Source organism: Scyliorhinus torazame, chromosome 2 (genome assembly GCF_047496885.1).
Source record: "Scyliorhinus torazame isolate Kashiwa2021f chromosome 2, sScyTor2.1, whole genome shotgun sequence".
NCBI classification, from domain to species: Eukaryota; Metazoa; Chordata; class Chondrichthyes; order Carcharhiniformes; family Scyliorhinidae; genus Scyliorhinus; species Scyliorhinus torazame.
The window spans coordinates 356,903,452-356,928,006 of record NC_092708.1 but is presented as its reverse complement, the minus strand read 5'-3'; the positions used below and the strand labels follow the sequence as shown (position 1 = coordinate 356,928,006).

Here is a 24,555-nt window from a genome sequence, read left to right as displayed (position 1 = left end):
GAACTTGAAATTGCATTTAGAAAGCAGTCAGACAGTTGGCAACTTTTGGAGTCTTATTCAGCAAGGATGGGGTGGGGCGGAGGAAAGGAGAGGGGATAAAGAGAAAAGGTCTTTCAAACCTAAACTTGCCTGTAGGTAACAACACGAGTGTCCTCTGTTCACCGCTGTTGGCATCAAATCCTTTTGCACGTTTCCAAGTTGTTGATGTACTCACTGGAGGGTCGCTGTCATTTTGGAACAATAACCCCTGTTCAAAAAGGGGGGGGGGGGGGGAAATATCAAACGTGTATCATATTTTCATTGCAATCTGATCAGCAAAATGCATATTTTTGATGGAGAAGAAGCTTAAATATTCACATCTTTTCAGGTGGCTTAGTCCCTTTAGTAAAACACATGATTGTATCAATTTGGCATTTTATTTGAACAAAAATAAAGAAACAATCCTTAATTCTTTAAAACAAAATTACTGCAAGAAAGTGTCTTCAGTGGTGGTTACGATACTCTAATGGTTAAACAAGCCTGATCTTGATTTCACTCGGGCTCAATAAATATCTAACAGGAGAACTTGCTGCTTAATCATATTTCACACCCCACCAAACACCAGTGCTGGGAACAGAGTTCTATTAAAATGCCGAAAGCAAAAACTCTTGGGGGGTGGGGGGGGGTGGAATGGATGACAGTCTGAGGAATGTAGCTGGTTAAAAGAACAGTTTTGGTGTGAACGGGAAAGAGAAAAAAACACATACAATCCTAATTAGTTGCTTATTTTTGGCACATGTCACCCAGCTATTAGACAAATGTTATATCACGTACAATGTAATTATTCTTGTTACCATACAGTAGTTGCGGTCATTCAATTTAAGTCTGTGAAGCATTAAAATACAATGTATTAATTTGGTTAAGTTGTCTAGTGCTTCACAGCTCTTCAAAAGTTTATTAGGAACTGTAACTGCCTAAGCAGATACTTCTATTGCTCAGGTTTCAGTTATTGCAAAACAGAATGGAGGTGATGAAACTTCCATTTACATTCCGATGACACCATCCACAGTAAGTGTTCAATGATTTTAAATGGCCTCCACTATTCAAAATGTTCTTTACAACTGTCATAGAATTTATAGTGCAGGAGGCCATTCAGCCCATGAATCTGCATCAGCCCTTGCAAAGAGCACCCTACTTAAGCCCACACCTCCACCCTATCCCTGTAACCCAGTAGACACTCGGGGACAATTTACCATGGCCAATCCACCTAACCTGCACATCTTTGGACTGTGGGAGGAAACCGGAGCACCCGGAGAAAACCGCGCAGACACGGGGAGAACGTGCAAACTCCACACAGACAATAACCAGAGGCCGGAATTGAACTCGGGTCCCTGGAGCTGTGAGGCAGCAGTGCTAACCACTTTGCCACCGTGTTGAACTGACATCGGCCTCTTAAACTGAGTAAATAAATGTCTTGGGGTATTGTACCCCAACAGTCTGCAATATCTTACAACCAAAATTTGCCACAAGGGGGCATTTAATTGTAGCTGTAAGAATACAACTCAAACAATATTTTGAATGGGTGTCTGTTAATGGACAAGTAGCAATCTGTAGAAATTCAACTTCTTCCATCCACAATGTCTTTGCTTTCAGTATCTCAATATGCATATTTAAGCTACAACGTTTCCACGTATATCCCATGCTGCATACAGTTTCAAAATCTGAAGAGGCAAGTCCTCACTTTAAACTGCCCCATTTTGAGCCCGGTTGAATTAATGTTGCATTTTTAATGGGACCAAGATTAGCATTCAGCGCTGCGGATTTGCATCAATGTCGCTGCATGCTGGGTATCACATAGGGGCACATGAACCAATTGTTGCCGTTTTGAAGCAACCACGCCCCAACCTTCCTGATCATCACCTCTCCATCTTGTGCCTTACCTCCGCAACTCTGCCACATTGAAGCAGCTCTCATTCTGCAGGTTCCTTCCTGCCGCTCATCTCCCAAGTCCTTGCCCATGGCAAGGGTTGAGGAAAGGGTCACAATGGCAAACAGTGGTTGAGGAGGTGGGAGAGATGGTAAACAGGAGCCAAGTAGAATGCGTTAGCATATTTCTCTTTCATAATTTATTTTGTTCACGTATGTAGTAGTTTAGCAATACTTCAACCCACAGGGTTGAATGTTTCTTTCTGATGATGCACGAGGTTCAACAGAACCTAACTACAGCTTTTATATTGAGTGTAATGGGAAAATCTAAATTGCTTAACATTATTTCATTTAAAGTTGTACTTTCAGGACTGCAGCTAGCAATTAATCAACTGTACTCTCCATTCCAAAGCAAATATATCTACACGCCTGGTGGTAACAATTCAAAACCACTGTACTGACCACATTCAGAAGTGTGGTTATGGAATCATATTGCATTTCCTCAATTAGTATTATTTATTATATCCCAAGAGCTACTTGCTAAACATACTGTGTTGAGACATATCAAACTTTAGATACAATATTGAGGCAATACATAAAACAAACACCTACAATTCCAACTGCCTGGAACAGAGAGGCTGCGTTTTCCAGCTTGCGTTTTCTCGGTGAGTTGTGCAAAAGCAGCAACTTGGGGCTCAGCTCTTCATCCGGAGCGTCTTCTGTTGCAGATCTTCAAGCAATCAAAACCCAGTTAAGTGCAATTGTATTAATACAAAACTCTCCAACACGCATACTTTTTCCTGAAATGGTGTACTGGAGAATGCTACATTTTCTTTGACTGGGCAGTGCTATCATCTAGTACAGCCAGGTAAACTCAAAGCACAGCACAAATGCCTTGTCTTATTACCAAAGCAGCCACCATTCCTGTTCTCCATCCATGTAGTTCTATTTGAGAGCCCAGTCCCATTGAAAACTGAATTGAGATTGCGCACCCTTACTCATAACGCCCCAAAAATATACATCCCGTTAAATCTGGGCTGAAGCCAGCATCAGGTGGTGAAAACGCTGTGGAGCACCAGGGCGACTGGTCCTCAGTGCAACAAAAGGCTCAAAATGAATTCAGGTGGAGGAGACTGGGAGACTAATATATTTTTAACTTGACAAGGAAAAGAAAATGTACATGTTAGAAAGTATAAAAATTAATAAAAAGATACAAGGAGAGAGAAAAATGCAAGTAACGTATATAAAAACTGCTCTTAAAAGGAGAACACAAAAAAATAGGTGTGGAGGCGAGTGGGGCAGTCACATTTTAAACAAAGGACTGTGATGGGGTGCTTAGCACTGCTGCCTCACGGTGCTTAGCACTGCTGCCTCACGGTGCTTAGCACTGCTGCCTCACGGTGCTTAGCACTGCTGCCTCACGGTGCTTAGCACTGCTGCCTCACGGTGCTTAGCACTGCTGCCTCACGGTGCTTAGCACTGCTGCCTCACGGTGCTGTGGACCCAGGTTCGATTCCGGCCCGGGTCACTGTCTGTGTGGAGTTTGTACATTCTCCCCGTGTCTGGATGGGTTTCACCCCCACAACCCAAAGATGTGCAGGGTAGGTGGATTGGACACGCTAAATTGTCCCATAATTGGAAACAAAAAAATAAATTTAAATTAAAAAAAAGGACTGTGATGGAGATTCCTTGTCCCAGAGTTGAAACCAAAATACAAGAGGATAAACATTTAGTTAGATGTCTAAAAGAAGTCAAACCATAAAAGGGACACTGTTTATTAATTTCCCCCACCATTTTTGAAGACAGAAATGGGATCAAATGAAGTGCAATTTGCTCAATCTTTTTCTAGATGTTTTCTTGCTATCTACAAGATGAGTTATATGATTAATATCTATCTGCATCTCACTTAATTGTTTCTCAGTCCAGTTTCAGAGACAGAGTAGAGGCATAAACGATCATAATGGGGTCCTATTCTAACAATCATCCATGATGGCGCATGCACATTCATAACTGGTAGATGCTGGCCTGCTTGCGGAGTGACCAACACTATGACAATATTTCAGACAGACCTAAAACTAGTACCATTACCTTTTATTGTAAGTAAGCAATGACTTCACTGGAGACATGGGACTTTGTGGATCAGAAGCATTGGTCTGCTGTATCAGTAATCCTTTTCCTCCAATTCGGGCAGGTGAAGCTGTTCTGCTGTTTTTCTCACTTTGTGGTGAGCCTGGAGTACTACTGCCTGGAGAACTATTTATTTCATTTTTGTGCAGGGAAGACAATGATTTTGTTGCTGCTGGAGGCTCAATATTTGTGACTGTTTTCTTTAATGCCGGCGTGTATTTGTTTGGAGTGTTATTAACAGATGTTTCAGTGTCTGAGACGACATCAACCATGGTGTTCAGGCTCGCTGTATTGTCAGAGGTGGTAGTTTGAGAATCAGTAAGTGGTGAAAGTTGGTCCAATGATCGAAGCTGAAAGTCATCATCCATCGGGATGTAAGGAGCCAACATCTCCAAATCCAAGTCATTAATGTCCTAGTGAAATGAGTCATACATGATCAAGCAGTCAGAACATGACGTTTTACACAGAATTCCTTCAGCTAAAATGAGTACTCGTTCCAATTGTAATGTAAAATTATTACAGGTAAGTAGACTTTATAGAACATAGAACAGTACAGGCACAGTACAGGCCCTGCGGCCCAGAATGTTGTGCCAACCATATATCCTAATCCAAGATCAACCTAACCTACACCCCTTCAATTTATTGCTGTCCATGTGCGTGTCCAACAGTCGCTTAAATGTCCCTAATTACTGACTCCACCACCTCTGCTGGCAGTGCTTTCCACGCACCCACCACTCGCTGCGTAAAGAACCCACCTGTGACAACTCCCCTATACCTTCCTCCAATCACCTTAAAATTAAGTCCCCTCATGACAGCTATTTCCGCCCTGGGGAAAGGTCTCTGGTTATCCATGCCTCTCATCACCTTGTACACCTCTATCAAGTCACCTCTCTTCCTTCTCTCCAGTGAGAAAGGCCCTTGCTCCCTCAACCTTTCTTCATAAGGCATGCACTCCAGTCCAGGCAGCATCCTGGTAAATCTCCTCTGCACCCTCTCCAAAACATCCACATCCTTCCTATAATGAGGCGACCAGAACTGGACACAACATTCCAAGTGTGGTCTAACCAGGGTTTTATAAAGCTGCAGCAAAACCTCGTGATGTTTCCTTCAGGCCAAGCTATTAAGAAAGCTTCCCCCTTACCATCCAACAATGTATTTCCCCACACCCCTCACCAAACTGATACCACAATCTTACTATGCCTCCCTATCTGTTTTGTATTGGGATCTTGAGGCAAAGCTTGGGAACAAAATTCAAACATCATGCAGTTAAAACTCCAGGTTGGGAAGGAAACATGTCCTTTGGGTTTCCTTTCTATAACTCCTCTTTCTCCCCACCCATCCTCACCCCAAATGCACAGCTCTATTTATTTTCACAGCCAAGCAGCCCTTCAGATTACAGCGCTACGAATAGCAGAGCCTACATGGCATGCAGGATCTTTCTTTTTGACTTTGCAGTTTAGTTTCTAATAAAGTGTTAACTGGAAAGTCAAATTGCTTTTTATTATTTTTTTCCAATTAAGGGGCAATTTAACGTGGCCAATCCACCTACCCTACACATCTTTGGGTTGTGGGGGTGAAAACCACGCAAACACGGGGAGAATGTGCAAACAACCACATGGACAATGGCCCAGAGCCTGGATCGAACCTAGGACCTCGGTGCTGTGAGGCAGCAGTGCTAACCACTACGCCACCATGCTGCCCACTTTTTATTATTAATACATAAAACTTCTCTGTGGAGCTACCATGTCATACCTGAACAGAGAATGGGTGTTTGGCCTCCGGGTCAATTGCGAAGAGCTTTTCCACTATATCCAGTTTGAACTCATTGGAAATGTCTGTATCCACATTGAAGCAGTAATCTGAAGGGCTGCTTGGCTGTGAAAATAAAATAGTATGATGCACTCCAATTGTTTCAGTAAAACAAAACAAATAAAATCAGGAATTAAGAGTATAGAGCCTCAACTTTGATATCTTCTGTTCAGGAAGGGAAACCTTTTTTGGGGGCTTTCTGCTGCTACTCTAATGCTGCCATCAAGCACTTTATGGTGGCCAAGTTAACAACAGCACTGAGCATGCGTTTCATTGCGCACGTGAAGATACGGCCCACATTAAGGGCTATAAACGTTTACAACTGATACACAATTCATCAAGTAGTAAATAAGTACATCAGTTATTATTTAATTACTTCTTTACAAGAATTTGATAAGAAACTTACTTGGGGTGAATTCGGACTGCTGCGGGGACAGGAAGAGCTGCTTGACTGCTCATTCATTTGTGGAATGGGAAATGAAAATTCCAGTGACTCTTGGTTTGTTTCAAGCTTGATGATGGATTCTAAATTCAAGGCTGGGTCTGTGCTACTGCACGGTGGCTTTTTTGAGTCAGAGGGAGGCAAGGGTGACAGTGCCATGTCTACCGGCTTCTGGTTAGTGGAGGAGGGCAACATGACATCATTGTAGAGAGGGACCTCATTAAACTGCTGCATTTCTGAATAAAAGAAAAAGTTACAGGTTCACCAGCTTAATTTTAATTTGGAAAGGCTTATTCATCCCCTCAACAACTAAGTTTACAAACCTGAACATACCAAATCCTGATTGCAGTCTGGTGAATTTGCATAATTCAAATCACTTTTACAATTACAAGAACGCAACTTGGAACTCAGCTCTCCAAGCTGACCAGTGAAACTTTGAATATTAACCCATTTCTACTAAAACCAATCATCTGGTCATTATCACATCTCTATGGGACTTGCTGGACTATCAATTTTCCTAATGCACAAGAGTGGCTTCACGGATTGAATGGACTGAAGTATTTTACCACCTCATTAAAGGTGCAATACAAGTGCAAATACTCTCTTTCATTCATCATCTTAGATATGTAGTTGAAAGCCACTTAATGTTTAAATTTGAAGAATAATTTCAACAATATCCATTCATCTTGCATATTTATATTATTAGTCAGGTTCTAGTCCTGCAGACATGTTCTTGCTTGGGACTCTGGATCCAGAAATACTTTGGGAACACTTGTAATATGTGATGGAGCTGTGGGGAAGTTCAAGCTTACATGCAAATTTGTGATTTCCCGCAGTCCATACACTTGGCTGCCTATAAAAGAATTTTACTGAGGATGGTAGCAGATTCAGAGACAATGAAGAAGGATGCAGAAAAAGAAAAGAAAATCCAGATGCAAGCTGGATAAGATAAATACAACAGAATACATGAAAGAACAAAGAACAAACAAAGAACAAAGAAATGTACAGCACAGGAACAGGCCCTTCGGCCCTCCAAGCCCGTGCCGACCATACTGCCCGACTAAACTACAATCTTCTACACTTCCTGGGTCCGTATCCTTCTATTCCCATCCTATTCATATATTTGTCAAGATGCCCCTTAAATGTCCCTATCGTCCCTGCCTCCACTACCTCCTCCGGTAGTGAGTTCCAGGCACCCACTACCCTCTGCGTAAAAAACTTGCCTCGTACATCTACTCTAAACTTTGCCCCTCTCACCTTAAACCTATGCCCCCTAGTAATTGACCCCTCTACCCTGGGGAAAAGCCTCTGACTATCCACTCTGTCTATGCCCCTCATAATTTTGTATACCTCTATCAGGTCGCCCCTCAACCTCCTTCGTTCCAGTGAGAACAAACCGAGTTTATTCAATCGCTCCTCATAGCTTATACCCTCCATACCAGGCAACATTCTGGTAAATCTCTTCTGCACCCTCTCTAAAGCCTCCACATCCTTCTGGTAGTGTGGCGACCAGAATTGAACACTATACTCCAAGTGTGGCCTAACTAAGGTTCTATACAGCTGCAACATGACTTGCCAATTCTTATACTCAATGCCCCGGCCAATGAAGGCAAGCATGCCGTATGCCTTCTTGACTACCTTCTCCACCTGTGTAGCCCCTTTCAGTGATCTGTGGACCTGTACTCCTAGATCTCTTTGACTTTCAATACTCTTGAGGGTTCTACCATTCACTGTATATTCCCTACCTGCATTAGCCCTTCCAAAATGCATTACCTCACATTTGTCCAGGTTAAACTCCATCTGCCATCTCTCCGCCCAAGTCTCCAGACAATCTAAATCCTGCTGTATCCTCAGACAGTCCTCATCGCTATCCGCAATTCCACCAACCTTTGTGTCGTCTGCAAACTTACTAATCAGACCAGTTACATTTTCCTCCAAATCATTTATATATACTACAAAGAGCAAAGGTCCCAGCACTGATCCCTGTGGAACACCACTGGTCACAGCCCTCCAATTAGAAAAGCATCCCTCCATTGCTACCCTCTGCCTTCTATGGCCTAGCCAGTTCTGTATCCACCTTGCCAGTTCACCCCTGATCCCGTGTGACTTCACCTTTTGTACTAGTCTACCATGAGGGACCTTGTCAAAGGCCTTACTGAAGTCCATATAGACAACATCTACTGCCCTACCTGCATCAATCATCTTAGTGACCTCCTCGAAAAACTCTATCAAGTTAGTGAGACACGACCTCCCCTTCACAAAACCGTGCTGCCTCTCACTAATACGTCCATTTGCTTCCAAATGGGAGTAGATCCTGTCTCGAAGAATTCTCTCCAGTAATTTCCCTACCACTGAAGTAAGGCTCACCGGCCTGTAGTTCCCGGGATTATCCCTGCCACCCTTCTTAAACAGAGGAACAACATTGGCTATTCTCCAGTCCTCCAGGACATCCCCTGAAGACAGCGAGGATCCAAAGATTTCTGTCAAGGCCTCAGCACAAGTATTAAAATGCACTAAACCAAAAATGCACTAAACCAAACATGACTAAATTGCTCCCATCCCCTCTCCCAATACTGCATAGTGCTCTGCATCCGAGCTTGGATAACAATTAACAGGATATTTTTTCCATGTCAATCAATTCCAATCCTCCCCCCAGAAATTTCTAAATAAGCATATTTAAGCAATGCTCCTCAGCAAAGCCAAATTTTGCAGCCTTCAAATCATGAGAATCCACTGACGTCAACTAACTTTGCAGAGATTAGATAATAGACCTTTCTATCACCAATTAGGATCAGGCCAAGTTCCATACATATGCCAAATATACCCTGCTGTTCATCATGTCTTCAAGCTGCCTGTTGGATATCAAGTCTTTAATGAGCTGAAATATTGCTCAGTTTAATAATGCCAACCCTGTACAGCTTTTACTGAGTTTTAGATCTTGGCTAAATTCCATCTTGTTCCCAACTGCTCATGAGACTGAATTCAACAGTGAGCAGCACTGTGATTTGCCATCACCTTTAATGCTGCACAAATTCTCATCTGTACATTTTCATGCTCAATATCACTGACCTATACAAGCACTTAATCCAACTCATCCACAACATTGCTACTATATTCTATTTGCCCTCAACGGTCCTCACTGATCCCCATCACTTTTCTGTTCCTCAACACCATTTGATTTTTCCTTCTGATAGTCTTTTTCCCCCACTCTGCCTCTGGAATTTGCTTCAGCCCTTCCAGCGTTCAACTCAAATCTACCAGTTAGTTCCTTTCTTAATCACACCATTTCTGATGGACGATCAATGCAACAACCATCAGCCATCACGCACTAGCACTCAATGTTCTTCCGGTACACCTACAGCTCTGTTCAGCTTTCTCCACCTTCAGAAGCCTATGGAAATCCTACTTCAAATCATTCTTCATTCCTTTTATCATTACTTCTCAGTTTGTGATCCCTTGCCCCTGGTATCTGCCAGACCTATTTTGCTATATTCGAAGGTGCTGTTTAAACAAGTGCTTGTTCCATTTCTTTTCTTCAATCAACAGAGACAGAGGGGGAAAGAAACATTGTTCCTGGCCATTATAATTTCTTTGAATTTAAACTGATTCCAGCTCCACAGGGGTGCCTATTGTAAAACCCTCTACCCCTGTAGAATTGATAATAGACATAAAAAATACATTAATATGACACACAGCAAGAGTTTCCAACCTGAGGGGCTGAAATCCAGTGAGACCACTGTATCTCCAGGAGCTGGTGCAAGCTGAGTCAAAGCTTCTGGTTCCTCTTTCAGTTTGTCAAAAAGATTGTTGGTCTCTTCATTTGTGGACGAAACAGGGCTCTTACTAGGCTCCTCAGACTTCTCAACAGATACAGATACACACTCAGTCTGATCCAATGAAAGAACCACTTCTTTCTCAACTAGACCACTAGGGGGATGGAAAACAAAATCAACAGAAGTTACCCTATGAGCTTAATAGACAAGTGAGCTGCGTGACTCATTCATTTCAAGAATCTACTCCCCCGTCGATGTGCAACTTTTCACATCTGTACAGGTAAGCATTTTGAAACCACAAGCTTTGCGCAACTCAGAAAGTTGAACAATTTAGAAAGAAATCCCCACCTCTAAAATCAATCCTTCTTGCTCCTCTATCTCTACTGCTTTCACAGGTCCATCATGCATTCCAGGTGAAAATATAAAATTAAGCCAGACTTGTTCATAGTACCAAAACCACTGCTTATTCTCTAAGAGGTATACTTCCTGGGTCGCTTCTCCCTTCACTCTCCCCATTTTGCTATTAATAGTTAATTAACAGGGAATGCATGTTCGAAGAAAACTTTCAGTCTAATTTATTCCAAATATATTGTGGAGTGCTACACTTGCTTCTTGAATAATGGGATAATGGAGCTCCCTGCTGTTGTTTCCATGATGAGAAATATATTAATGAAGTAATGGACACATTCTATCTTCCACCCAATGAAGTCAGTTAATCAAAATTACAAATTAACCATTTGCAGATTCTTACCTTAAAACATAGTTCAGACAGACAATGCACTGAGGTTGGGCGTTTTTGCTGTTGTAGATCACGGTGGCTTGAGTCTCCACCCAAACATAGCCACCTTCCTTGCCCAACATCCTATATTGGCCTGTGGTGGCCTGACCTTTAGTAAATACTAAAAGGAAGCAAAATTTTAAAAAATACTGTTAATTGTAATAGCAGCACAGGAAGTATTTTCAACTATGAATAACATTTTTCAATATGAAGTGTGCATGGCTAGAGGTGCAATATTCCAAAACAAGGTGGGTGAACCGGTACTTGAATGCTATCCATGGAATGTTATTGGAAGTTTAAGTAGCCCAACATCTGGGATGAGTTTAGTTTGCCACAATCACAACTCAAGTGACATTTGAGCTAGAAGGTGCTTAATATCCTTGGAACTGTGGTCCAACAGGATTCAGGAGAGAAGAGGAAGATTTCTTGAAAAAAATGACTTACAGTCATGATGTGTTTTGGTAAGGTGGTCTGAATCCACTGCATGATAAAATTCATAGACCGAACGACCCAACAATTCTTCTGGCTGGTAACCCAACAACTCAGTTATTCTGCATAGCAAATTGAGAGACATATACACATACATGAAAAGAAACTTGTTTAGCGGTGCACTATAAAACTACCATGCTGCAAAATTAAGTGTCATACCGAATCTCACTGCGCAACACAAAAGCAGAATAATGCAGATGCTGAAGATCTACAATAGAATACCTAAAGTGGCGAAGGAGGCCATTCGGCCCATTGAGTCTTCCTCGGCCCTCAGCATCCTACTCAGCACTACTCCCCTCCCCATGATTCCACCTAACCTTGGACGCTATGGGGCAATTTAGCATGGCCAATCAACCTAACCTGCACATTGTTGGACTGTAGGAGGAAACCGGAGCACCCGGAGGAAACCCACGCAGACACGAGAGAATGTACAAACTCCACACAGTCACCCAAGGCTGGAATTGAACCCGGGTCCCTGGCACTGTGAGGCAGCAGTGCTAACTGCTGTGCCACCGTACTGCCCAGATCCAAAATAAAAAATGAAAAAGTGCTGGAAATACTCCACAGGTCAGGCAGACATGCGGAGGGAAACAGATGTAATGTTTCAGATTGAGATGGCCTTTCAACAGAACTAAAGAAAGATCTTGAAACCTGAAACGTTGATTCTGTGTCTCTCCAGAGGTTGCCTGGCCCGAGTATTTTCAGCATTGTTGTTATTTCACATTGCACAACTTTGCTCATGAGTTACAGAAGGGGTTTACTACTATTACTTAGGGCAACTAGTGATGGGATAATAATCCCCTGGCACGGTTTCAAACAGCAGCAGTGGAGTTATCCCTAATGTGCTAATCAATCTCTCACAATTATTATCTGGTCATTATCACTTTGCTGTTCATAGAAGCTTGCTGTGAGCAATTTGGCTGAACATTTTCTCCAATGATTACATCTCAAAAATACTTAATTGCGTGCAAAGAACAGCGAGACATGCTGATGTTATCAAAGATGCGACACAAATCCAAATCTTTCTTTATTGAGATACTTGCTTTTAGGATGCAGCTGGATTTATGGACGGCACATCAAAAAAATAAAATCAAAGTAGGTGCTAATTTGTGATGAAAAGATCTTTTATTCCATGATGATATGCAGTATACATGAAGCTAATTATGCCAATGTATAACTAATTCATGGTCAAGAGAAATTAATGTACCGAGTGTAGATTTTATAGCTTTCAATATTTACATAAACTTAAAGCTATACGATCAAACCTCTACGATCAAACCTCAGCTACTTTGTTAAACTGGATAGACAAGCTAAATGCACTCTCATGAACTCTAAAATACAAGTTAGATCAGGTTAGTAACAAGTGAATCGTCAAATTGCTCCATTAATAGAATAGACAAAGCAGAAGCAGTTTCATTTATTTGGACGGTTACTTTGGGAATAGAGACATCTAACAGGTTCTGTCTAATTAAGTTTAATATAGGAATGCTGTACTACAGGCTCAAATAAAATACTAAAACAGGATACTGCCTTTTCTTCACATTGCCAATTAGGCGCTGAAGAGTTTACAGAAAAATATTTGCAGACCACAAATACTGGATTTAATAAAATAGTGAAACAAATCTAGTCTTTAGAGGAATGAAATCTAAAGGGGGCACGGAGCACAGTTGCTTCACAGCTCCACAATCCCAGGTTCAATTCCGGCCTCAGGTGACTGTGTGGAGTTTACACGTTCTCCCTTGTCTGCATGGATTTCCTCCGGGTGCTCTGGTTTTCTCCCACAATCCAAAAATGTGCAGGTTAGGTGGATTGGCCATGATAAATTGCCCTTAGGTCAGATGGGGTTATTGGGACAGGGTGGAGGTAGGGTGCTCTTTCCAAGGGCCAGTGCAGACTCGATGGGCCAAATGGCCCCCTTCTGCATTGTACATTCTATGGTAATTTCTCCCCATTAAAATTTATTCATCCTGGTAATTTCTCCCCATTAAAATTTATTCATCCTTTAGACTTCAAGTAATTAGCATTTTCATTCAGAAATTTTTTTTTGCTCTTCCTTTTTCACTTCAAATCTACAAGAATAAGGTTATCGGAAAAGAATTTGAGACATGTTTGAACTGTTCAAACGTGTGAAGACCTTGGTAAATTCAATCTGAACAATTGATAATTTCAGGCAGATAAAAGTAGAACGGAGATTTATTCTGGTGATTCATAACTCACCTCTCATCACAATAGGAGAACTTCATGTCCAGGCTATGACGACTCAGAAATGTCTTGCTATCCAGTGGTACCTCTATGTTGGATGGGTGTGGAATTGGCTCACAGATCAAAACCAGACAAGTCAAGGGTGGCTCCTTGTAACCACAATGGGTCGGCTCATTACTGGATTTGTACACTCTAATCTGTCCTGTGCAATGAAGGACCTACAGAAGATTGAGAAAGTCAGCATTTGTTAGTTCCCAGGGTTTTAAGCACTTCATAGAATTTAAGTACTTCAGCAGTATTCGTAAATAAATTTGTCAAGCAGATTCAAATTAATTAAAAAATAAAAAAAATTTTGAGAACCCAATTCATTTTTTCCAATTAAGGGACAATTTAGCGTGGCCAATCCACCAACCCTGCACATCTGTGTGTTGTCGGGACGAATCCCACGCAAACACAGGGAGAATGTGCAACTCCACACGGACAGTGACCCAGAGCAGAGATCGCACCTGGGACCTCGGCGCCGTGGGGCCGCAGTGCTAACCACTGTGCCATCGTGCTGCCCTTTGAATTCATTCTTGATATGAATGCTCAAGTTATTTTCTGGAACAGAAATGCTATTAAGACACTGGCTTTAAATACCACTGTTGCCGTGGAATAATTTGGAACAATTGATGACGTTCGCAAACCATTTTAGGGAGGCAGCAACTAAACTCTTCAGCTGTAACAAAATGCAAACTTAGCCCTCAATTTGTCATAGAAAAATTGCATCTTCTCCATGAGCTCATCAAGGAGAAGGGGGAAGGCAAATCTAGAGAGAATACCGTTGACACGTTTCCATTTTGTACAGAAAAATCAAGGTTTTACTTTTAAAATCATTACATTTTAACAGTTGATTAATTCCTATCCTCCTCTCAAGAGCCACTAAAATAAAAAATGGCAATAGTGATTGATCCTCACTCACTGATCCCAGAGACAATAATGGAAGGGACCTACCATCTGAAACCACATAATTCAATTCAGATTAGGGATCAAACCTGGAACATGTGCATCAGTAGCAGCATGCTGGCTACAGTGTTAATTTTCAAACAAAAGCTGACCCTAGATCTAGCCAGTGCAAAATTGGATTTACGCTAATATTTGGAATATAAATGCAAATTGTTAACGATGTTCAAATACAAATTATAGATAGCATTAACTTTCGTAAATTAACTTTAAACAGGAACAGAAGTAGGTTGCTCAGCCCCTCAAGCCCGTTTGCCATTCAATTAGATTATGGTTGATCTGGGTAACACCATTAGTCATTACATGGCTGGCTTGGCCAAATTAATAACATCTTTAACAAATTATTTACACGTATGAGATAAAAAATATGGAGGAGGGTAAGCAGTTATATAGCCTTGGAATCTTTTTCAGAGTGGTTGAAAAGTGGACATATTAGGAAAAATGACCATAGCCGTGGTCAAGAGTTGGGTTTTAAAGAAGGGAGGGAGGTGAAGAGGTCAAAGGAGTTGGTGGACCAATTCCAGTGCTCACATCTCAGACACTTCTTTTTCCAGAGTGAGAAGACTAACTTTGGGCAGCACTGTAGCATAGTGGTTAGCACAGTTGTTTCACAGTTCCAGGGTCCCAGGTTCGATTCCTGTCTTGGGTCACTGTCTGTGCAGAGTCTGTACGTTCTCCCCATGTCTGCATGCCTTACCTCCGGGTGCTCCAGTTTCTTCCCACAGTCCAAAGATGTGCAGGTTAGGTGGATTGGCCATGCTAAATTGCCCTTAGTGTCCAAAAAAAGATTGGGTGGGGTTACGGGCATAGAATGATGGATTGGGCTTGGGTAGGGTGCTCTTTCCAAGGGCTGGTGCAGACTCGATGGGCCGAATGGCCTCCCTCTGCACTGTAAATTCTATGATTTCACCAGTGTTCTCACTTATTTGTTTAAATTAAGGGGCAATTTGGCGTGGCCAATTGGCCTACCCTGCACATCTTTTGGGTTGTGGGGGTGAGACCAACTCAGACACGGGGAGAATATGCAAACTGCACATGGACAGTCTGTTTTCTTGACGCATACCTTTGATACTGGAGATTGAACAAGTGGTCCCGATTAATACTGCCTCTAATGCTTGGATGTCTTGCCAGGCAATCAGAACTGGACTCAAAAAGACCCATGTAGAATATATAGTTCAATATTCAATTAGCTTTGTTGATTGCTACTCTAGTTGGATGGATATATTTAGCACCCAGTCTACTAAGATTGCTAGGTCTCCTTCAGGTTCATCCTGGAACACCACTCCCTATGGCAGGCATTGTCAAACTCAGGGGCGCGACCCGCGGGTGGGTCGCGGAGCCGTCCGTCGTGGCGCTCCCGATCACGCAAATCCACGCGCAACAGCCGGTTTTTACTAAAGCCGGCTGCGAGCGACTTTCAAAATGGCCAGGAACAGATTAAAAAAATTTGGCTGCACTGCTCATGCGTGCCCGATCATTGGTGATGCATCGATGATCAGGCACGCATGCGCAGTGCGGCCGCATTTTTAAAAAAAATATGGCCGCAGCCTTTTTTCCCCCCCCCAAGTTCGGGGGGCCAAAGGGACTCAAAACCGCAGGTCAGCCAGCATGGGTCTCGAAGGTTGGCCGGTTGGTAAAAATGGGTCCCCGGAAAAAAAGTTTGAAAAACACTGTCCTATGGTACTTTTCATCTATGCGTAATACTTTACATTTGCCTGTATTTCATTTAATTTGTGATATTTTTACCCACTTATATGTCATACAAATCATTGCCATTTCGGAACTACGTTTTCCTACTCCGGTTTTCCTCCTTCAATCAGTGTCGTATATGATCATAGCATTTACCTTTAATCCCTACCGCTTTGAGTTTAATTATAGCTTTCCACATAGAAAATGGTCAAGACTTTTGGATATCAAGATCTGCCACGTTATAGAGCGTACCACATTCTACAGGGAATATCACTTCTTCAAAGAAATCACGATCTTAAATTAAACTACACAAGATATGCTCATTTGGCAAAGGTAACTTGGAAGGACAAGGGCAACAGATGCATGAGAACACAAAAAAGCAAAATATTGCACAGGCTGAAAATCAGATAGAAAACAGAAAATACTGAATAAACTTATCACATCTGGCAATATCTGTGGAGAGAGAAACAGAGTCAGCATAGAGTCCGTATGACTCTTCCTCCGAGCTAAAAGGTTACATGTCCTGATTTTGAAATATATCGTAGTTCCTTCAGTGTTTAAGGCAAAGTGGGAGGAATAGTGCTGGACAAAGTTCTGTGGTGTGAGACGCTATGGAGGGTAAATGCCTCAACTTCATGTGCGAGGCTGGGGCTGATGCAGCTGAAGGTAGTGTGAAGGCACCTTAAAAAAAAAATATCAAGGATGAGCTGGGGGTGGAGGATGCCAGTGAACGGTGTGAGGGGGACCCTGCAAACCACATGCATATATTTTGGTCCTTCCCAGAGCTGGAATGGTTTTAGAGGATGGTGTTCAGCACCATTTTGGGTGTTGGACATGTGGACGTGGAGCTCGGTCCCCTAGAAGCCATATTCAGGGTGTCGGACCAATTGGAGCTGCAGGTGGATGCAGGGACAGATGTTTTGGCTTTTGCCTTGCTGATTGCTCATAGGCAGGTCTTGTTAGGATGGAGGTTAGCTTCTTCATCCTGTGCCTCAGTGTGGCCCGGGGTGGGGGTGGGGGGTGGAGAAGACCTACTGGAATTTCTGACCCTGGAGAAGGTGAAGTTTGCGCTGGGTGGGGGTTGAGTGATGGGTTCTACAATTGTTGGGGTTAGTTCGTCATGCATTTTTCAGGAGTTGGTTACTGTTGATTGTTGAGAGAGGGGGAGGGGGTTTGGAGGTTTTGTACATCCAATTGTTGAAAATTTGCTGAATAAAAACACTTCTCAAAAAAATTATTAAATGTCTTGCCTTCCATGTTGCAGACTTGACATTGACGGTGCGGCCCCGACTCGTTAAAGTACATTTCATCCGTAGGAAGAAGTTGCGTTCAGTGTTCTGATCCTTCCTCTTCTTCAGAGGGCCTAAATGTCAGAAACCACAACCCGAATTAACAGCATGTAAATGACATTTCCAAATAATCAAAATAATGCTGTGCTGTTGTGTTTTTCAGAAGAACCGCTTGGATTGAAGTAGTAAGTAGAATGTTCTTGCTCTATTTATCCTTTAGCTGGACTGATGTTTGTTTTGAACCAGTTGCTTAAGAAAAATCAACTTTGTTCTTAATGTTAATCGAGCAAGAGGTTGGGATATATTGCAAAAGGTTGCCCCACAGGTTAGCAAGGCCATAAGAAAAAGCAAACCAAGCACTAGGTTTATTTCTGGAGGGATAGAATTGTAAAGCAGTGAAGTTATCTGTTCTGTACTGAACCTTGGTCAGATCACACAGAATACAGTATGCAGTGTTAGCTACCGCTTTATGAAGATATGGGGGTAATGGAGGGTGCTGAAACAGGCCATTCGGCCCACTAGGTCTATGGGGGGTTATCAGCTCTACTGGAGTCTCCTCTGATCTTCCCTCATCATCAGAATTTGAATTTATTATAATCTTCACTCTCATAATTGTTTAGCTTTCTCTTAAATGCGCTCTAGACAAAGTCTGTCAAAAAAACTATTGCACAATAGAAAAACATTCATAGTGATGATGCAACACACCTTACTATTCTGCGGCACAGACTAATCTCCAGTGTCAGGCATATGACCATGTTCTGACAGCAGCTTCAATATTGGGTGTATCGCCTAGGCCAGTCGAGTGGCAGAACCCCTAGAGGTCTACCCATTTTCTCTGCCACATTAATCTGGCATAAAAGCCTTTTCCTGTTAGATTTGTCATGCCTCCCTTCCCCTCTGCTAATCTTTAGGGGCTGGTTTAGCACAGTGGGTTAAAGAGCTGGCGTGTAATGCAGAACAAGGCAGCAGCGCGGGTTCGATACCCTATCAGCCTCCCCAAACAGGCTCCGGAATGTGGCGACTCGGGGCTTTTCATAGTAACTTCATTGAAGTCGAATTGTAACAATAAGCGATTATTATTATCCAGATCAGAGTATTTTGCATTAAAGCAGGCCATTCGCAGACACAAAAATTGCACTTTCCAGCAGTTGGTCAGAAAGCAGCATTAATTGCATGTACTGTCAAGAACATGTTTACTTCCCAATGGCAGGAAGTGGATGGTGTGAAATAGCACTGAAAGCCTTTATAAGAAAATGCACAAAAATGGAGGAGAGTGCATTCACTCATTTTCAAGCGGAAAGGCTCAATGCTGTATAATTTTGCTATGCAGCAGATATAGATTCATGCACAAATCTATGGTCGAGCTGTGAGACACCAGATCAGATTCTCTAACAAAAAAGAGAGCGACTAACTTTAAATTGTAGTATTATGGAAGATTACGGGGCATGAATTGCTCGAAGCCAAAGACAGGAACTAGTTGCAATTAAATGGTCAAGTCATCAGCTGTACGTACTCAGGACAAGTATTAATGGCAACATGTTTTCTTACCTTGTCTGTGTGAGAGCATTTCTCGCATCTCTTCATGATCACAAGGGTGGGTGAAATCAAAAACACTGTGACCAATCAACTCAAACTGTTTAAATAAAAGGGGAAAAAGACTTGGATAATCATAGGTACTCAAAAGAATGTGTATACAGACTGTAATATTTGAAATAATAATCTTTATTAATGTCACAAATATGCTTACATTAACACTGCAATTAAGTTACTGCAAAAATGAAAATAAGTTTATGGATTTGTACACAGCTAGAAAGTCAACTGGACAACACAAGCCTCTTCCATCTTGGTTCTCAAAACTGGATTGGTTTAGAATCAGAATGGATGCTCAATGTTTTCAATAGGTTCGCCACAAAAATAATATAAATACTTTGCAAAAATGCCAAATTTAAGCCTATTTAGTCACCCGCTTTTTGAATAGATCCAATATCATTCTGACACTTCTGTCCAGAATAGACTAATACCATCCATACCTGGGTGAGTCCCACGCACTTGTTGACATTCTCAGACATGTAGATCATGTCTCCATCCTGTGTTAAAACCATTACAAATCCTTCCAGCGCCTTCAAGTAAAAGCTGTTGAGTTGTTGTTCCAGGTCAGCTTCCGTCTCAGCATCCCCTGTGCAAGTCAGGTAGATTCCTGTTTAATCAGCCACCACTTAAGTTTGAAAAAAAAACAGACTGCAATTTGCCAGAAAGGCCCTTATGCATATAACATCTTGTATCAACGCCCTACATAGACACACTTAATTTTAAGTGCTGTGACTTATTTATCATTTTGCACACACTAAAATCTCAGCATTTAAATTGATCCTGTTTTAGCTGATAAGAGCTTTAGGTGACATCAACCAAAATAACATGGGAACATTAAAACAAATCCCGTGCTTCATGGGATTCAACGTCCACTTAAACAAAATCACTCATAACAACCGTCAGGTCTAAACACGAGGAAGATTGCATTCCTTAAACCCATAATCTCCTGATGAAAAGGTACAAGTATTTCCACAGAAAGTTGAGCACATAATGAACAATTAACTTTAAATAACTAAAATCAAGAACAGGACATCTAGTTCTTGAGAAGCCCATTTTACAACACATGGCATTTATAGAGTACAAATGCAGTATCTAAATCCAGAACCCTCAGGACCAAGATTTGGATATTTCTAGATTAAGGGCAGACAATTTAAATAACAAATTCAAACCAACAATTTGGGTTGTGGGCAGCTTGTTTCAACCTGGGTTGGATGGGGTCCAGGGTCGCTTGGAGTGTGGGCAGTGAGCAAAGTAAGGAATCATAGAATTTACAGTGAAGGAGGCCATTCGGCCCATCGGGTCCGCACCGACCCTTGGAAAGAGCACTCCACTTAAAGCCACCCCTCCACCCTATCTCCGTAACCCCACCTAATCGTTTTGGATGCCAAAGACAATTTATCATGGCCAATCCACCTAACTTGCACATCTTTGGACTGTGGGAGGAAACCAGAGCACCCGGAGGAAACCCGCGCAGACATGGGAGAACGTGCAGACTCCGCACAGACACTGACCCAAGCCAGGAATCGAACCTGGGACCCTGGAGCTGTGAAGCAACTGTGCTAATCACAGGAAGTTGGTAACTAGTTTGGCGCCGCACTGTGCCAATGTAGTGTATTAGCGAATTGTCCAGGTAATTTTAAAACATTTTTTTTTTTACTTACTTAAAATTGATGTTTGGAAGATTAGAAAAACGATAAATTTCCTGGGCATAGGCATCAATGGTTGAGTTATTAAAAACACATATGTAAAAGGATAGAGGTGCAAAACCATGGAGGAATTTGAAAATAAGGAAATTTAAACACCAAGGTATTTCTCAACTGGAAGCCAATGTTGTTTAATGAACATGGGAGTCATGGCTGAATGTCATTTGGTGTCAGTTAGGAACACAGTTTTAGATGAGCTCAAGTTTCTGAAGAAGATGGAAGGCTGACCGTGAATGTACTGGAATAGTGAAGTTGAGATGTAACAACGGTATGGATGAGAATTCCAGTAGAACGGTAGCATAGTGGTTAGCTCTGCTGCCTCACAGCCCTAGGGACTCGGGTTCAACTCTGGCCTTGGGGGACTATGTGGAGTTTGCACTTTCTCCCAGTGTCTGCTTGGGTTTCCTCTGGGTACTTCTGATTCCTCCCACAGACCCAAGATGTGCACGTTAGGTGGATTGGCCGTGCTAAACAGTGTTAAGTGTATAAAAAATGGGCATATTTGGCGAGTTTATGGGATAGGGCGGGGGAGCGGGACTAACTTGGGTGCTCTTTCAGAGGGTCAGTGCAGACTGAATGGGCCGAATGGCCTCCTCCTGCACTGTAGGAATTCTGTGGTTCTATATGGACAATGATAGAGCTGAGAGTGTGGCCAGTCTTGCTGTCGCATCTCATTATGTGGTTGCAAGTTCATTAAGGTTACAGACAGTCTGGATTAACCGCAGACACTTGGCGCGAAACGGTACGGAGTCGACAGTTAGGAAACAGTTAGCAAAAATAGAAACTTTTCAACCAGATTACAAGAGAAATAATTCTTCCTAAATTGCTTGCATATTTTAGGAAATCCACACTATATGAGAAACATATTACTACGAGAGCAACGGTCCAGAACATTTGTTTTTGTTTGTTTTCTCAAAGTTACTCGCATAATACAATGATCATTAAAAAGCCATCCACTAATATAGCACTTTCCAACTACCAGACATCGGAGTACTTCACAGCCAATGAAGTACTTTTTGAAATCCAAAAGGGCTGAATGCCAGAGGTGGGAGGGACTGCCTTTGACATCAAGGCAGCATTTGACCAGGTACGGCATCAAGGAGCCCTAGCTAGACTGGAATAAATGGGAATAAGGCAGAAAACGTTCCGCTGGTTGGAGTCATACCAGGTACAAAGGAAGATGGTTGGAGGTCAATCATCTCAGCTCCAGAACAACACTGCAGGAGTTTCTCAGGGTAGCATCCCAGGCCTAAACAGCTGCTTCATTAATGACCGACCTCCCATCAGAAGGTCAGAAGTGGGATTTAAAAAAAAAAAATTATAAATGTTTTTTTATTGGATTTTTGCACACAGTACATTTTGCCGTTATGTACACAGGATATGATATATCTTATATGTGCGTGTGTAAGTAGGCATCCGTTCGTGCCGGCGAGGCACTTCCGGAGGGCAATCCTCGAGTGGGTCTGGTGCCGGTGTTGCCCCTTGCTTCTCCTGGTCGGATTTCACCGCCGTTGTCTTCTCGTGCACGCTGACGCTTCAGCCGGCCCTCCCGTCCTCCACCTGTATTCTCCTTTTTCTCTGTTCCTGTGGATGTCAGGTTGGCTAACGTTTCCCTGCCTCCACCCCCCCCCCCCACCTCCCTGACCCTCCTCTATTGTTCCCTGTCTCTTCCCTCCTCCCCCTGCGGTTCGCACGCCACCCCCCCCCCCCCCCCCCCCCCCCCCGTGTGGTTTGCCTTTCCTTCCTCTTCGGATGAGTTGTTTCCCCCCCCTCCCCCGGTCTATCTCTCCCTCTCATGCTTTGCCTGCTTTCCCCTGGTTCCTGGCTATTCTTCTCCTTGTTTGTTGGCCACAAACAAGTCCCGGAACAATTGGGTGAATGGCTCCCACGCTCTGTGAAAGCCGTCGCCTGACCCTCAGATGGCGAATTTAATTTTCTCCATTTGGAGGGGGATTCCGAGAGGTCGGACAGCCAGTCTGCAGCTTTAGGTGGTGCTGCTGACCGCCAGCCGAACAGGATTCTACGTCGGGCGATCAGGGAGGCAAAGGCAAAGGCGTCTGCCCTCCTCCTCAGAAATAGATCTGGCTGGTCTGAAACCTCGAAGACCGCCACTTTCAGGCATGGCTCCACCCTCACCACCTTGGACATTGCCTCAAATAAGGCAGTCCAGTACTCCACAAGTCTGGGGCAACTCCAGAACACGTGGGCGTGGTTGGCGGGCCTCCTTGGCACCGTTCACATCTGTCCTCCACCTCCGGGAAGAACCTACTCATACGGGTTCTTGTTAAGTGGGCTCTATGTACCACTTTTAGATGTGTCAGGCTGAGCCTAGTGGAGGTGGAGTTGACCCTATGCAGTGTTTCGCTCCAGAGTCCCCACCCTATCTCGATCCACAGGTCCTCCTCCCATTTCCTTCTTGTTGCATCCAGTACAGTGTCGGCCCCTTCTACCTGTCGGTCATACATGTCGCTACAGTTTCCTCTCTCTCTAATATGCTTGCTTCCAGTAACTCTTCCACTAATGTCTGTCGTGGCGGTTGTGGGTAAGTCCTTGTCTCCTTTCGTAGGAAGTTTCTGAGCTGCAGGTACCTTAGCTCGTTCCCCCTGGTCAGCTGGAATTTCTCCCGTCAGTTAGTCCAGTGTCGCAACCCTGCCGTCGGTGTATAGGTCCCTGACTGTCAGTGTCCCCTCGTCCTGTCTCCACCTTTTGAAGGTGGCGGTCAGTGCGGGTGTGAACCTATGGTTGTTACAGATGGGAGCTTTGTCTGACATTTTGGTCAGGCCAAATTGCTGCCATAGCTGGTTCCAGGACTGGAGGGTGGCTATCACCACCGGGCTGCTGGAGTGTTTTTTGGGTGGGGATGGGAGTGCCGCCGTGGCGAGGGCCTGGAGGGAGGTCCCCTTACAGGAGGCCTCCTCCGCGCGCACCCACTCGGCTTCTGGCTCCTTGATTCATCCCCTTACTTGCTCGGCCGTCACCGCCCAGTGGTAGAATTGTAGGTTTGGAAGGGCTAGCCCTCCCCTTGATTTTGTTTTTTGTAAGACCTTCTTTGTGATCCCAGCATTCTTTCTCCCCCCCCCCCCCCCCCCCCCCCCCCATACGAACGCCATGATTAGTTTGTCTACATTTGGAAAAAGGCCTTGGGGATGTAGATTGAGATGGCTCTGAATAGGAAGAGGTATCTGGGCAGCACGTTCATTTTGATCGTCTGTACTCCCCCCGCAAGAGAGTGGAAGTGTGTTCCATCTTTGCAGGTCCTTTTTTACTTCCTCTGTCAGACTGGTGAGGTTCCATTTGTGGATCCCTTCCCAGTCATGGGCTATTTGGATCCCCAGGTAGCAGAATTTGAGTTGGGCTTGTTTAAACGGCAGTCCCGTTAGTGCTGCCCCACCTACTTGTGGGTGTACTGGGAAGATCTCGCTTTTGCTCATGTTGAGAGTGTAGCCCCAGAAGGCACCAAACTCTTTCAGGATCGCGATGATTCCGTCCATGCTGCTTTGTGGGTCCGCGATGTAGAGGAGCAGGTCATCTGCATAGAGTGAGACTCTGCTCTCTGCCGCCCCTTCGGATCTCCCTCCAGCATTTTGCCGCTCTGAGCGCAATTGAGAGTAGCTCGATCGCTAGGGCGAACAGCAGCGGGGACAGTGGGCATCCTGGTCTGGTGTCCCTGTACAGCTGGAAGTATCGGGAGTTGGTGTTGTTTGTCCGTGCGCTCGCCATGGGAGCGTTGTATAGGAGTTTTACCCAGGAGGTGAAT

General features: G+C 43.5%; 1 protein-coding gene and 1 long non-coding RNA gene across 7 annotated transcripts in view; one reads left to right on the top strand and one right to left on the bottom strand.

Annotated features, from left to right (window-relative positions):
• The window catches only part of hif1aa (hypoxia inducible factor 1 subunit alpha a), a 91,372-nt gene that overhangs the window by 2,157 nt on the left and 64,660 nt on the right, over nucleotides 1–24,555 (bottom strand). For 4 of the 5 annotated variants that reach the window (XM_072491937.1, XM_072491945.1, XM_072491922.1 and 1 more), the window contains exons 3-14: nucleotides 19,536–19,702; nucleotides 19,054–19,138; nucleotides 17,467–17,579; nucleotides 13,541–13,743; nucleotides 11,279–11,385; nucleotides 10,808–10,955; nucleotides 9,993–10,210; nucleotides 6,248–6,519; nucleotides 5,785–5,907; nucleotides 3,994–4,445; nucleotides 2,518–2,635; nucleotides 130–247 (exon numbers count right to left, since the gene is read on the bottom strand). In XM_072491937.1, the coding sequence (XP_072348038.1) occupies nucleotides 130–247; nucleotides 2,518–2,635; nucleotides 3,994–4,445; nucleotides 5,785–5,907; nucleotides 6,248–6,519; nucleotides 9,993–10,210; nucleotides 10,808–10,955; nucleotides 11,279–11,385; nucleotides 13,541–13,743; nucleotides 17,467–17,579; nucleotides 19,054–19,138; nucleotides 19,536–19,702 (2,124 nt within the window). The remainder of the gene's footprint in view (nucleotides 1–129; nucleotides 248–2,517; nucleotides 2,636–3,993; nucleotides 4,446–5,784; nucleotides 5,908–6,247; nucleotides 6,520–9,992; nucleotides 10,211–10,807; nucleotides 10,956–11,278; nucleotides 11,386–13,540; nucleotides 13,744–17,466; nucleotides 17,580–19,053; nucleotides 19,139–19,535; nucleotides 19,703–24,555) is intronic. The other variant, XM_072491929.1, reaches the window with a different exon arrangement.
• Nucleotides 17,667–24,555, top strand: part of LOC140403795 (uncharacterized) — a 110,690-nt gene continuing 103,801 nt past the window's right edge. For both annotated transcript variants that reach the window (XR_011938420.1, XR_011938418.1), the window contains exon 1: nucleotides 17,667–17,690. This is a non-coding gene — a long non-coding RNA (uncharacterized lncRNA). The remainder of the gene's footprint in view (nucleotides 17,691–24,555) is intronic.